Source organism: Oryzias melastigma, linkage group LG7, assembly GCF_002922805.2.
Source record: "Oryzias melastigma strain HK-1 linkage group LG7, ASM292280v2, whole genome shotgun sequence".
Taxonomy (NCBI): Eukaryota; Metazoa; Chordata; class Actinopteri; order Beloniformes; family Adrianichthyidae; genus Oryzias; species Oryzias melastigma.
This window is the reverse complement of record NC_050518.1, coordinates 24,744,016-24,756,644: the sequence shown is the minus strand read 5'-3', so window position 1 is coordinate 24,756,644 and position 12,629 is coordinate 24,744,016. Positions and strand designations below refer to the sequence as shown.

The following is a 12,629-nucleotide window of genomic DNA, read 5'->3' as shown; positions in this document are numbered from 1 at the left end:
GAGCTCCAGCAGCTGTTTCAAGCCACACCCACCGAGGTCGTCCGGACCGACGCCCCCTCCAACGAGGTCATACGCCCCCCAGCTCTAGAGAGACAAAGCAGAGAGTGGAGCCTCAGCACTGCTCTGAGCCGAACGCAGATGACCGACAGCTACACTGACCACTGGCAGGAACTCCGGCCGATCAGAGGAGACGGCGTCTGTTGTGACATCACAGTCCCACCCCATGACATCATCAGCAGCCTTTGGTGTGGTGATGTCAGAGGGCGTAGGCGGGGGCAGGATCGGGGGCTCTTGGTTGGGGTCAATCAGCTGCACCTCCATATCAAGGTACTTCCCCTTCTCCGACACCCCCTCCCTGAACAGGACCTCCTCCCATGGCGCGGCCCGCCCCCCCATTAGTCCCTCAGCAGCACTGCTCCTCCCGTAGAGCTCCACCTCCACAGGCTCCTCCTCCTCTTTGGGCTCCACAGTAACAGCAGGGATGAAGGTCAGGCCCGTGGAAACGTGGAGGAATTCCCCGCCCTGCACAGCCAGGAAGAACGCAGAATCTCAGCAGAACAAACCCTCCAACATCGGGTCAGAACCGGAGCCAAGCTCACCTGATGCAGCAGTCCTGACAGGCTGCCGAGGGCGGAGTCAGACACGGGGTCAGAGGAAAGATGGCCGCCGTTCAGAGTCAGATTCAGCTGAAAGAGATGAAGGACGAAGATTCAGAACCAGAGAGTCACTGTGTGGTTTGATTCCGAGTGTGTCGGTGTGTGTGTGTCTGTGTGTGTGTTTCTGATTTTGTTGATGTGTCTTTGTGTGATTCTGAGTCTGTTTGGTTGTTTTATTTGTGTGATTCTGAGTCTGTGTGTCCGTGTGTGTGTGTGTTTGTAATACCTGCAGGACTTTAGCTTTCAGCAGCTCTTCAGGTGGACTTGTTTTTTTATCCTGCAAACACAAACATTCATGTTTTTGAAAGTAGAACTCACAATCTTCACAATTAAAAGTTTCACACATTGTTCTGCTTCTTCAAACCCGTCCAGGTGAAGATGTGATGATCTGTCTGACACAAATGGTTCATCAGTTTCTGATGCAAAGGCTTCTACTGTCGCGCTCTCTGAAACATTAATGAAGGTTTCTCTTCAAAGATGGATTTGATGACACATTAGTGTATCACAGTCTAGTGTATCACGGACACATCTCCTTCATGATCCTCTTCAGAGAAAGCTACAATCAAATCTGTTTTCGTGGAGAATCCTCGAGTCTGAGGATGGATCTCTCCGTGGTCAGAGTGGGCCGAGGCGGCCCTGAAACCTGAAGATTCTCTTTAAATTCACTCATCAAGGCTGTGGACAGACCTCCATCGTCTCCTCTTCATCCATCCCAGCTTCAGACTGGTCCCCGCTCAGCTCCTTCTGGTCCATGGTCGTCTTTATGACCTGCTGGACTCGAGGCACAGGCCCGTTTTTCTCTGAGCATTCCTGAGACTTTCTCCACAGTTTACAGGAACCAACCTGAGCTTTAGCAGTCTCTTCCTCCCGCTCCTCTTCCTCTTTCTTCGCTTCATTTCCAACCATCAGGTGTTTCCGCTCCATCCTTCTGCTTCCCAGCATCCTCTCCCACTTCTCGCTCTGCTTCACCTGGAATAGAAGACAGTGAAGTTCAGAGTGAGCTTCTCTTTGACAAACACAAACTGCTTCACTCTCCTTCATGAAGTCCTCTAGAACATTCTGCAGGAAGATTGCAGTGGTTCTGAACTGAGGAAGGTAGATTTTACCAACACCAAAACCAGACATAACAGCCCAGATCCTGACTGACTGACTGGAGATTTCTCTCTGGACTTCCAGCAGCTGGAAGGTTCTCTCCTGTCCTCCTGCAAACTATTGGACCTTAATTCCCAAATTACCAACAGTCCAGTCCTTCTCCTCGGTCCATTTGAGACGTTCCCTCTTTGGTCCATTTGAGACGTTCCCTCTTTGGTCCAGTTGAGACGTTCCCCTCATTGGTCCAGGATCAGAAGCCTCCTGACCCGAGGAACCTGACAGTTATGGTCCATCTCCTGAATGGATCTGAATGTGGAGTTCTTGAAGCTGTTCTTCCACCTAATTCCACTCTTACTGGATGTCTGCAGGTTCTTGAACTTTGACCTTTTCCTAACCCACTGCTGTATCTTCTCCTCACACATTCTGTCCTTCCATCAGACCTTCTGTTGACCTGCTGGACACAGCGCTCTGTGAACAACAGCCTCTTTAGCCATGAACTGTAGTCTCTGAGCCAGACTATGGAGGGGATCAGTGATGGTCTTCTGAGAACATTCAACCAGTTTAATGACATGGGAGGAGCCTGTGCGGGGGCTTTGAGTTTTGGAGGGTTAGTTGGTGAAACTCACGTTCAAACATTCATGTCCTGCAACATTCATGTCCTGCAACATTTAGGCACATTTGTCCACTGTATTCTATTTGGAATTATGGAAATAATGACACCTTTCCATAATATTCTAATGTTTTGTAAAGAGTCTATAGACTCTGCTAACACAGAATAGCCAAGTGAACCCTAACTGTAAGCATACCAAGAAAAGGCTCACAGATGCCATAACCTCCAGCTGATAAACCAAAGATTTGGTCACACGTCAGAGTCCACTAACTCCAAATATAACTAATATAACCTGCAATAATGCTTGTGTGAAATACTGATTACTGAATATGTTGAAGATGTTTGCTGAAGATGCTGAAGTAATTTACTGTAATTGCTGAAGTTGCTAAATGACTGGAAAATTCCCTCAAGAACATGAGAGAAAAACCACTGAAGACATTTGCTCAAACTTCAGGAAACATCTTGGAAAAGGCTGAAAAACTCTTCAGAGTAGCATAAGTTAGCCAAAAAAAGCTAACACGTTACTAAAATACTAGCTTAGCTCCATATTAACTCCATCACTGAAAGAGAGCCGGACTCACAGAAGAACAGAACTCCTGTCTTTCCACATCCTCTCTCCTCTGCCGGCTCAGATGAATTCTGACCGGAGTGACCATCTCCTCCCGGGACTCTGGACCATCAGCCACCTCCGTCTTCAAGTCTTTCCTGGGCAGCTGCAGAGGAAACAGGTGACCACCAACGAGTGTTAGAGGTGATCCACAAGCTGTAGATGGCCTGAGGTCCATCAGCTAAACATCTTTTGGCCGGAACCATCTGGACGGACCCGCCCCCCAGTGGAGAAGTTGAAGAGCAGAGCAGAACCACCACAGACCATCTCCTTAACATTTAGGATGTGCTGTCGCTTTCTTCAAGCTAAAAGAGCTTATTGCTATTCTGAGGCTCCGCCTTTCACTCCTTGTGGGTGCCGCCCATTTCATGACATCATCCTAGAACCAGTCTCCACTGGATGAAATGGATGATCAGGTTAATGGATGATCAGATTAATGGATGATCAGATTAATGGATGATCAGATTAATGGATAATCAGATAAATGGATAATCAGATTAATGGATGATCAGATAAATGGATAATCAGATTAATTGATGATCAGATTAATGGATGATCAGATTAATGGATGATCAGATTAATGGATGATCAGATAAATGGATGATCAGATTAATGGATGATCAGGTTAATGGATGATCAGATTAATGGATGATCAGATTAATGGATGATCAGGTTAATGGATGATCAGATAAATGGATAATCAGATTAATTGATGATCAGATTAATGGATGATCAGATAAATGGATGATCAGATTAATGGATGATCAGGTTAATGGATGATCAGATTAATGGATGATCAGATTAATGGATGATCAGATTAATGGATGATCAGATTAATGGATGATCAGATTAATGGATGATCAGATTAATGGATGATCAGATTAATGGATGATCAGATTAATGGATGATCAGATTAATGGATGATCAGATTAATGGATGATCAGATTAATGGATGATCAGATTAATGGATGATCAGATTAATGGATGATCAGATTAATGGATGATCAGATTAATGGATGATCAGATTAATGGATGATCAGATTAATGGATGATCAGATTAATGGATGATCAGATTAATGGATGATCAGATTAATGGATGATCAGATTAATGGATGATCAGATTAATGGATGATCAGATTAATGGATGATCAGATTAATGGATGATCAGATTAATGGATGATCAGATTAATGGATGATCAGATTAATGGATGATCAGATTAATGGATGATCAGATTAATGGATGATCAGATTAATGGATGATCAGATTAATGGATGATCAGATTAATGGATGATCAGATTAATGGATGATCAGATTAATGGATGATCAGATTAATGGATGATCAGATTAATGGATGATCAGATTAATGGATGATCAGATTAATGGATGATCAGATTAATGGATGATCAGATTAATGGATGATCAGATTAATGGATGATCAGATTAATGGATGATCAGATTAATGGATGATCAGATTAATGGATGATCAGATTAATGGATGATCAGATTAATGGATGATCAGATTAATGGATGATCAGATTAATGGATGATCAGATTAATGGATGATCAGATTAATGGATGATCAGATTAATGGATGATCAGATTAATGGATGATCAGATAAATGGATGATCAGATTAATGGATGATCAGATTAATGGATAATCAGATAAATGGATAATCAGATAAATGGATGATCAGATTAATGGATAATCAGATTAATGGATGATCAAATAAATGGATGATCAGATTAATGGATGATCAGATAAATGGATAATCAGATAAATGGATGATCAGATTAATGGATGATCAGATTAATGGATGATCAAATAGATGGATAATCAGATAAATGGATAATCAGATTAATGGATGATCAGATAAATGGATAATCAGATTAATTGATGATCAGATTAATGGATGATCAGATTAATGGATGATCAGGTTAATGGATGATCAGATTAATGGATAATCAGATAAATGGATAATCAGATAAATGGATGATCAGATTAATGGATAATCAGATAAATGGATGATCAGATTAATGGATGATCAGGTTAATGGATGATCAGGTTAATGGATGATCAGATTAATGGATAATCAGATTAATTGATGATCAGATTAATGGATGATCAGATTAATGGATGATCAGATTAATGGATAATTAGATTAATGGATGATCAAATAAATGGATGATCAAATAAATGGATGATCAGATTAATGGATGATCAGATTAATGGATGATCAGAGACCAGAGATAACGACAGGATCATCAATTCTAACCACACGATGCTGCAGGTCGTGTGTGACGCCGTCAGCAGAGGCGGGAACTCACCACCACCAGACACCGTCTGTGCACACATTTCTGCCTCTTGGTGGAGGGGCCGCCGAACTTCCTCTTGTCCAGGCAGTAAATGCACTCGCCGCAGTCCTTCCTGATGCAGGCGATGCAAAGTCCACAGGCCTGTCGCCGCCGCCGCCGCTTCTGCAGAGACAGGAGGGATGCCTGTGTCAGTGAACAAAGACCTGGACCTGCTCTGTGTGGAGCTCCTTTACAAGACGCAACGGCCCTCCTGCAGCTGGCTCCACCCCCCTGTCCCAGTCTTCATCTGCAGGGCCAATCAGAAGCCAGCAGCAGGTCACATGACTGGAGAGGAGTCACTGCTGGTCAACAGATAACCATCATCCACTGTACTCACCTTGATCTCCTCCTCCTCCTCGCTCCCCTTTTTGAGCTGTGACCTCCTGAGCAACCACGGAGCCTCTTCCACCTGAAAAACATCGAATGGTCACACCCCCTCATACACGTCAAGCACGCACGTCACCTGGTTACCTACCACGGTGGGGATGCTCTTCTTTTCTGGGGGGGAACCCAAACGATCTCCTGGGAAGAAGGAGGAAGCATCTTCACGGGGGCGGGGCAGGTGAGAGTTACCTGTGGGGCAGCTGCAGTGTCCTCTGTGATCACAGGTGAATGCGAGCCTGCAAACAAAAGTCACAGAAAATGTCTGACAGCATCTGAAACCGGCTGATGGAGAAATGTCTGAAGACGAGTCCAGAGGCCGGACTCCCATCTTCTCCAATGGTCTGAACCAGGTGACTAGTTGGAGTCGTAAACTAAAATAAACTGAACTGAATGCAGATCCAGTGGACCAAACCTGCTCTGAACTTCCCTCGTCTCACCTGGACTCCTGTTGTTGGCCCCCGCCGTCCAGTATGTCTTGCCCCTCTCGTATGAGGCAATAACTGTGCTCCACCTCCGACTGATGAAATAAGTCATTGTTTTGAAGGTGGGTGGAGTCAGTGCAGTGGGTCAGCCTCAGCCTGCTGTGGGGTCTCCCAGCTTCATCCTCAAGGGAAACGTTGGCCTGAACTCTGACCTTCTTCACAAAACTCTCGAATCTTCCTCCTCGGTCTCGCGGCTGCAGCTTCCACATCCGATCCCAGCCCGACCTCAGGTTGGGTATCCGTTTCCGTTTGTCCCGCCATGGCTGCTCCGCCCCCCAGAGCTTCAGCTGCTCAGGTGGAAGGCGGACAATGACCACCGTGCAGTCCCTGATGGTGGGAAACAGCCTCCTCCAGTGCTCCTCCGTGTCATTTCCCTCAGCGCCGGTCTCTGCAGGAACAGAGTCAGAGTTCAGTTCTGGGATTTTTACTGGTTTCTGGCTGTTCAGCTCCTCGTAGACCAACAGATACTAAGTTAGATGATGCCAAACAAACATACACAAACATGTTCACAAGTCTAAAGGTGCTTTCACACCTATTATTAAAGGTTTCTCCCGGGACAGGGGGTTGTGTTTGAATGACAGCCGCTTCCACTGTGTTTCTGTGTCTCTGTGTCTCTGTGTCTGAGCTTGAAGGTTCTCTGTCTCGTATTAATCTGAGGGGGAAAAATAAAATCAGGAGACCTTTTTCCTTTTTGCTTCAATGTCTCGATGAGGCCAGAGCCAGCAGCCTCTGAACCTGCATCATCTCTCTCTCTACCGGCATATCAAGCGAGTGAGCTCCACCGCGAGAACGGAAACCGCTGATCTGTCCAGAGTTTATGTCGCCTTCACCACAAAGTAGCCGGAAGAGCTCTGAAAACCTGCAGCTCGAACGGGTGAAGGAGAAAGATGAAAGTTCTGGACAAAATCGCTCACTTTAGATGAGTATTCTACCCGCTGATCGAGTCACTGAAAACGTGACGTGCCCAAAGCTGAGTTCCTGATTGGCTGACGCGATGCAGCGACCTGTCAGACTTCAGGTATTACCTCACCGCTCAAATCGAGCTGCTGGACTTCAATTCACCTCAGAGCGCATCTGTACCATTGATTAACACTGGAGCTGGCCGACTCCGCCGGAGCAATCACGTATGATGTGAATCCGCCTGGAGAGTGCACAACTGTGTGTGCAGGCAAACAGATACACAATCTGTTTGATGTGAGTGTAAAAGAACACAGACTAAACACACACTATTAAGATGGGGATTCAGAGGGACTTGGAATAGCACTTGTTAAAGAGTCTATCGCATCCAAAATCCACTTTTGGCTTTTAAAGTATCATAATGTTCGTTCCTCACTATAAACAATCCCAAAACCATCAATCTTTGCAAAAAATGTAGATGTTTGCTTTTTTGTGGAGAAACACAGACACGTGTCGGGGTTTTCTGACATCATGAAATGGGCGGCACCAACAAGGGGAGAAAGGCGGAGCCTCAGAGATTAAGGTGTCTTACTTCCAGAGTTCTAAAATATAACTAATATTTCATAATGAAAGTGTTCTTTTGTGTCCTAAAGGTAATTTATGATGACATTTATGGATGTAGTTTAGCCTTTAGCAGCTCCTGCTAATGGCTGCCAAACCAAAACTACCAAAAGAAAACAAACAAACAAACAAAGCCCGCAAACTAAGACTACCAAGGTCCAACCCCAAACTAAAATAACAAAACACAGCAGTATAAGACTGCTGAGGACAATTTATATTTCTGTTTTTGTTTGCACCAAAACTTAGACATAATTCACATTTATTATTATAACACAGAAGGTCTTGAAGCCAAATCCAGATTTCTTAAAGGCTAAAGTAAATCCTTCCAGGTTGAGATCAGTAGAAATCGACCCAAATGGCTCTATTACTCTTAAAGGTTGTGACCTCTGGTGTAGGCCCTTTACACTGATGTGATGGAGAGGAGACGTAATGATGGAACAACATCTGCAGACCTCGACATGCTCTGACATCTTTAGTTCGTAAAGCTGGATGTGTCTCAGTAAAGTCAATATGAGTAGAAATGATGGACTTTCTCTGCCTCCTTTAACACCATGAAGGCTGACGTCTGTCTAAAGTTGTCTCAGTTTGTTCCAGCCTTTCACAATAAAAGGCAAAAACCATCAGAGTCTTTGCATGTGTTTGAACACACCTTTAAGGAATCAGGTGTGGACACCTCGACTTACCTGACAGCTCTAGCCCCGCCCCCAAACACAACTCATCCTGTTGCTCCAAATCCATATCAGGATCCCATCCAGGACCATCTCCTCCACTAGCATAGCCGATGATGGGGGGATGTCCAGCGCAGGAGGCGGGTCCTTCTGTCCATGCTGTGGAGATCAGGTAACCAGCCGGCGCTACAGGAGCTGCTGACAGAGAACCAGCTGACCAGTCATCTTCGACCTGAGCAGCACAGGAAAGCAAAAGGAGGGACAGAACACAAGGTTGACCTTTGCATAAATAAATCTTGATTTCTTTGTTTAGGTCTTCTAAATTTAGAAATCTACCCCTCCTGATAAAACTCCGTCTCTGACACGTCCTATCATCATTTTTCTAATGAAGACATTTCTCTATGAATTTGGAGCGGTTAAAACCTGCTGCTCTGTTTTCACTTCCCTCGTCTGAACTGGAGTCGGCTTCAGTCCTGGATCACTCCAGTGCTGCTCACTGCTGTAAGCTAGTGGGTGTGAGGGGCTGTAAGCTAGGGGTGTCCGAACTGTGAGGGACACATGGCTGTTTCCTTCTCTGATGGGGGCAGGTCGGTTTGTAGGAGAACAGAAGAATCACCGCCTAAACGTAAACAATTAGTTTTCCAGAAAACCAAACATAACCAAAAATTAATTCATTTCTGTCATCTTTACAAAATAATTAGGGCTGTGAACATTAACTCATTCGATTAATCAACCAATCAATCATTCACACAAAGTAATTGCCCCTCGAGGAGCAGCAGTCCTTCACTTTGCCTCACCGATTTAGTCGTGTTTTTGTTCATAAATTTACCTAGTAAAACATTGTGATTAATAGTGATTAATCACAACACTAAAGTGTAAATAATCTTTTTGATCAATTGACATGGTTGATGAAAAATAAATGTTCAAAATGTGCAGTTTTGTGTGATTTTATATTGTGATTATTCACGGATATTAAGTGATCGGCAAATACTGAAACTAAAAAAAAAAAGGTAATTACAGTTACGTTTTTCCCTGGTTTACAATTAATTAGTTAATTTATTTTAATTGATTCCAACTCTGAAAAAAAAAACTAAAACATTTTTAAAATTAAACCAATAAATAGTCTATCCCCTCCCGTCACAGTTCAGACTGCAGAACGGTGGGATAAAAAGTCACGTTCAATCAGCCAGATTGATGAAAAAAATCATATATCTTTGATAGTATTTGGGGGCGGGGCCAAATGTGGAGGAGGGCCACATCCGGCCCGCGGGCCATAGTTTGGGGATCCCTGCTGTAAGCTAGAGTGTAAACAAAGGGATGATGGGAACTGAGCGCTGGCTTACTCCCTGCCAACAGTCCTGCCCACAATACAATGCTGCTCTGCAGAAGCTATGTCCTTGAAAATCGACACCGGCTCTTTGATTGAGGCTACAACCGACCACTAGGAAGGTGTTCACAACAGATGAAAAGATGAAGCCGTATGGAGCTAACAATATTATTTAAAACCCAAGTAAAACATTTTGAAAAGAATATTGGTATTTGGCTAAAAAAATGTAAAATGCCCAAAACTTTTTGATATTCTAAAATAAAGTTAATTATTTTCAGCTTTAAATGTTCCATTTTTTTAGGTTTCAAAACTAAAAAAATTGTCCCAACAGGGCCAAAAGTTTGAGGAGCCTCTAGTCACGCGTAAGATGGCATCAGCATCAATCTGTAGCTGGAAATCGTAACTTTAGCCGGCTGTGTAAGTGGAAATTTCATTAACACTAGGAAACCCTTTCAAGATGATATCTTAAAACTTTTCAGAACTATCAGCTTTTACATCCTTTGAATGTGAATACACTGTAACTGTTTTTTTCTCTGGGAATCAGCTGATCAGAGCTGTAGATCAGGTGTTTTTGTCACGGAGAAAAAAAAGGCAACAAGGGTTGACAAAAGAGAGAAGAAACAGGAAAAAGCTTAAAACGATATTTTATGTTTTGGGGCCGGTTCTGGCAGGGGGAGGGACTTCCAGCTATTAATTTTTGGGCGCCATATTTTTCTCTGTAGCCAGATTCTCTAGAAAAGTTTTGAAACTGAAATTTTCCGATTAAAAAAAAAAAGAAAAAGAAAAAAAAGTTGAAAGTGGAAAAAAGTTTTGAAATTGAAATTGTGAGTTTTAAAACCTAACAAAACATTTGTGGATGAAAATGGTTAAGTTTACTTTAGAATAGCAACAAGTTTAAGATATTTTACCATTTCCTTTGACCAAACGCTTATATTTTGGGGGGTTTCGAATAATATTGGCCCCATTTTAACTCCATAGAACCCGGCTTTAAGACCTCCCATTCGGAAGAGCGTCGCATCTGTTTTGGTTGTTACCACAATAAAACACAACTGAGAGCTGATGAAAACTGACGCCCAGAGGATTCTACATCATCCCCCGATGAGGACGCGCCCGTAGCCACATTTATGCTCCATAAATCTGAAGATTTAACTGAACAAATGGTTGAACCCAGATCCTCGTGCACGCGCCCCTGTGGGAGCAGACATGCCGAGACGCGCACCCGGACTCCGGGACTGCAGATCCACCATAGCGGCTCAAGCGTCCGCGTGCTTTTTGATGCGCGTGCGCGCCAACACGATGTGGGTCCACGCGCACAGCCCGGACCGACTCATTTGCTACGGAATCCCCGCGAGGAACGGCGGGTTTTTCTTTGCACCTGTTCGGACGTGCAGCTCGGGCTCACGCGCTCCCCGGTTCCCGCCGATGTAGCCGCGCTCGTGCTCTATTAAACCCTCGAATTGAAGTGAATCAACATTTTTTTGTATCTCACCGCTCCGCGAGCCCGTCCGGTGCTCCGCCTCCGCCGATGCGTTCAGGGGCAGCACGGACATCTGACGAGCTTCAGGATTTACTCGACATTTAGTTTACTATCCAGACGGAAAGGCTTTTGGTCACAGTAGATTTAATTCCAGACGAAGGGCGGATCAGCTGACGTTCAGAAAACTGAAAAATAGATATTTTAATTTTAAATCAGATATACTGTTTTCTAATTGTTTGGAGCTGACGAGTTTAGGGTTTCTTCTTTTAACATATTATATAACTACCACAGTAACAAAATCTTTGTTTGTATTTCTGAGATTTGTTGATTTTTTTCGGATACGACCGCAGCTTACAGTGGTTGGGTGTGTTTGAAGAGCACTCAAGGCTTGGAGAAGGGAAAGTTTCCGAGGAGTCAGTGAAGGCAACATCATAACGCAATGTGCCGCTGAGCATGCGCAAAAGGCAGAAACTCATTTGAGTCAGGGCCGGCCCTGCGAACAGGCTACCTAGGCGGCCGTCTAGGGTGCCAATCAACAATGATTGAGCCAAATATTAATATGTTTAGCAGTTTGACACACCAATCATTTTGCATAAAAATAAAAATTAGTAGTAGTTTGTTTGACAGGGAGAATATGCAAAAATCGTTAAAGATGCTTTACACCAGATTATAGGCAAAGCTAGTTTCTGTCTGTATTCCAAAGTAATAATAGGTAATAATTAAAAACCTGAATAAAATAACTTGACCTAATCATTAATTTTGTCCAGTCCTCTCTTTACCTGACGCTGTCTAAGCTAGGTGTGGGTAGGGCAAACCAATTAATCAATTGGAATCAATTTAAGCTTATCAGATCAAAAATCAATTCATAAAAGATATCAATCAATTTAGCACATAAAGCTAAAGTCTGCTAGCTTGATGCAAACATTTAATAGAATTTCCCATTGAATGGCTAATGCTAACGCTCGGTCGACCTAAACGCACATTGTTGATTAAATGAACATCTTTGTATGAAATTTCCAAACTCTTTTATGGAAATATTTTTTTAAATAACCATTTGTGGTCGGAAATATAATTTTTTTCCTCATTCTTTCTTCTTCTTCTGGAATAAGGTGTAATGCTATAGTGCGATCGCCAACTAGTGGCCAAACTGAAACGTCCTCCAGGAGAGGCAGAACAATGTTTAAAATGTTAATGATCTGAACATTTTTATTAGAACTTCTTTATGAGTATCCATGTAACTCTGTATGATATTAACAATCTCAGTATTTCACTGATACATTTACAGGATGTGAACTGGATCTGATTAATATAAAAAATAATAAATACATCATAATATAAATATATTCAAAACATCCATCCATTCATCTTCTTGTCCGCTTCTTCCCTTTCGGGGTCGCGGGGGTGCCGGAGCCTATCCCGGCTACTGATGGCCGAAGGCGGGGTACACCCCGGAC

The 12,629-nt window shown here is 43.4% G+C and overlaps 1 protein-coding gene across 1 annotated transcript; it reads right to left on the bottom strand.

Moving 5' to 3' along the window:
- mbd1a (methyl-CpG binding domain protein 1a) lies at nucleotides 1-11,593 on the bottom strand (the record flags this gene model as incomplete). Its single annotated transcript, XM_024292588.1, is given in 13 exon segments — nucleotides 1-84; nucleotides 160-522; nucleotides 600-686; nucleotides 883-933; nucleotides 1,344-1,427; nucleotides 1,500-1,625; nucleotides 2,940-3,071; nucleotides 5,293-5,442; nucleotides 5,657-5,728; nucleotides 5,795-5,939; nucleotides 6,141-6,573; nucleotides 8,387-8,603; nucleotides 11,531-11,593. Coding segments are annotated over 12 exon segments (1,782 nt in total), but the record flags the coding sequence as incomplete, so codon positions are not given.
- Nucleotides 11,594-12,629: the final 1,036 nt, after the last annotated feature.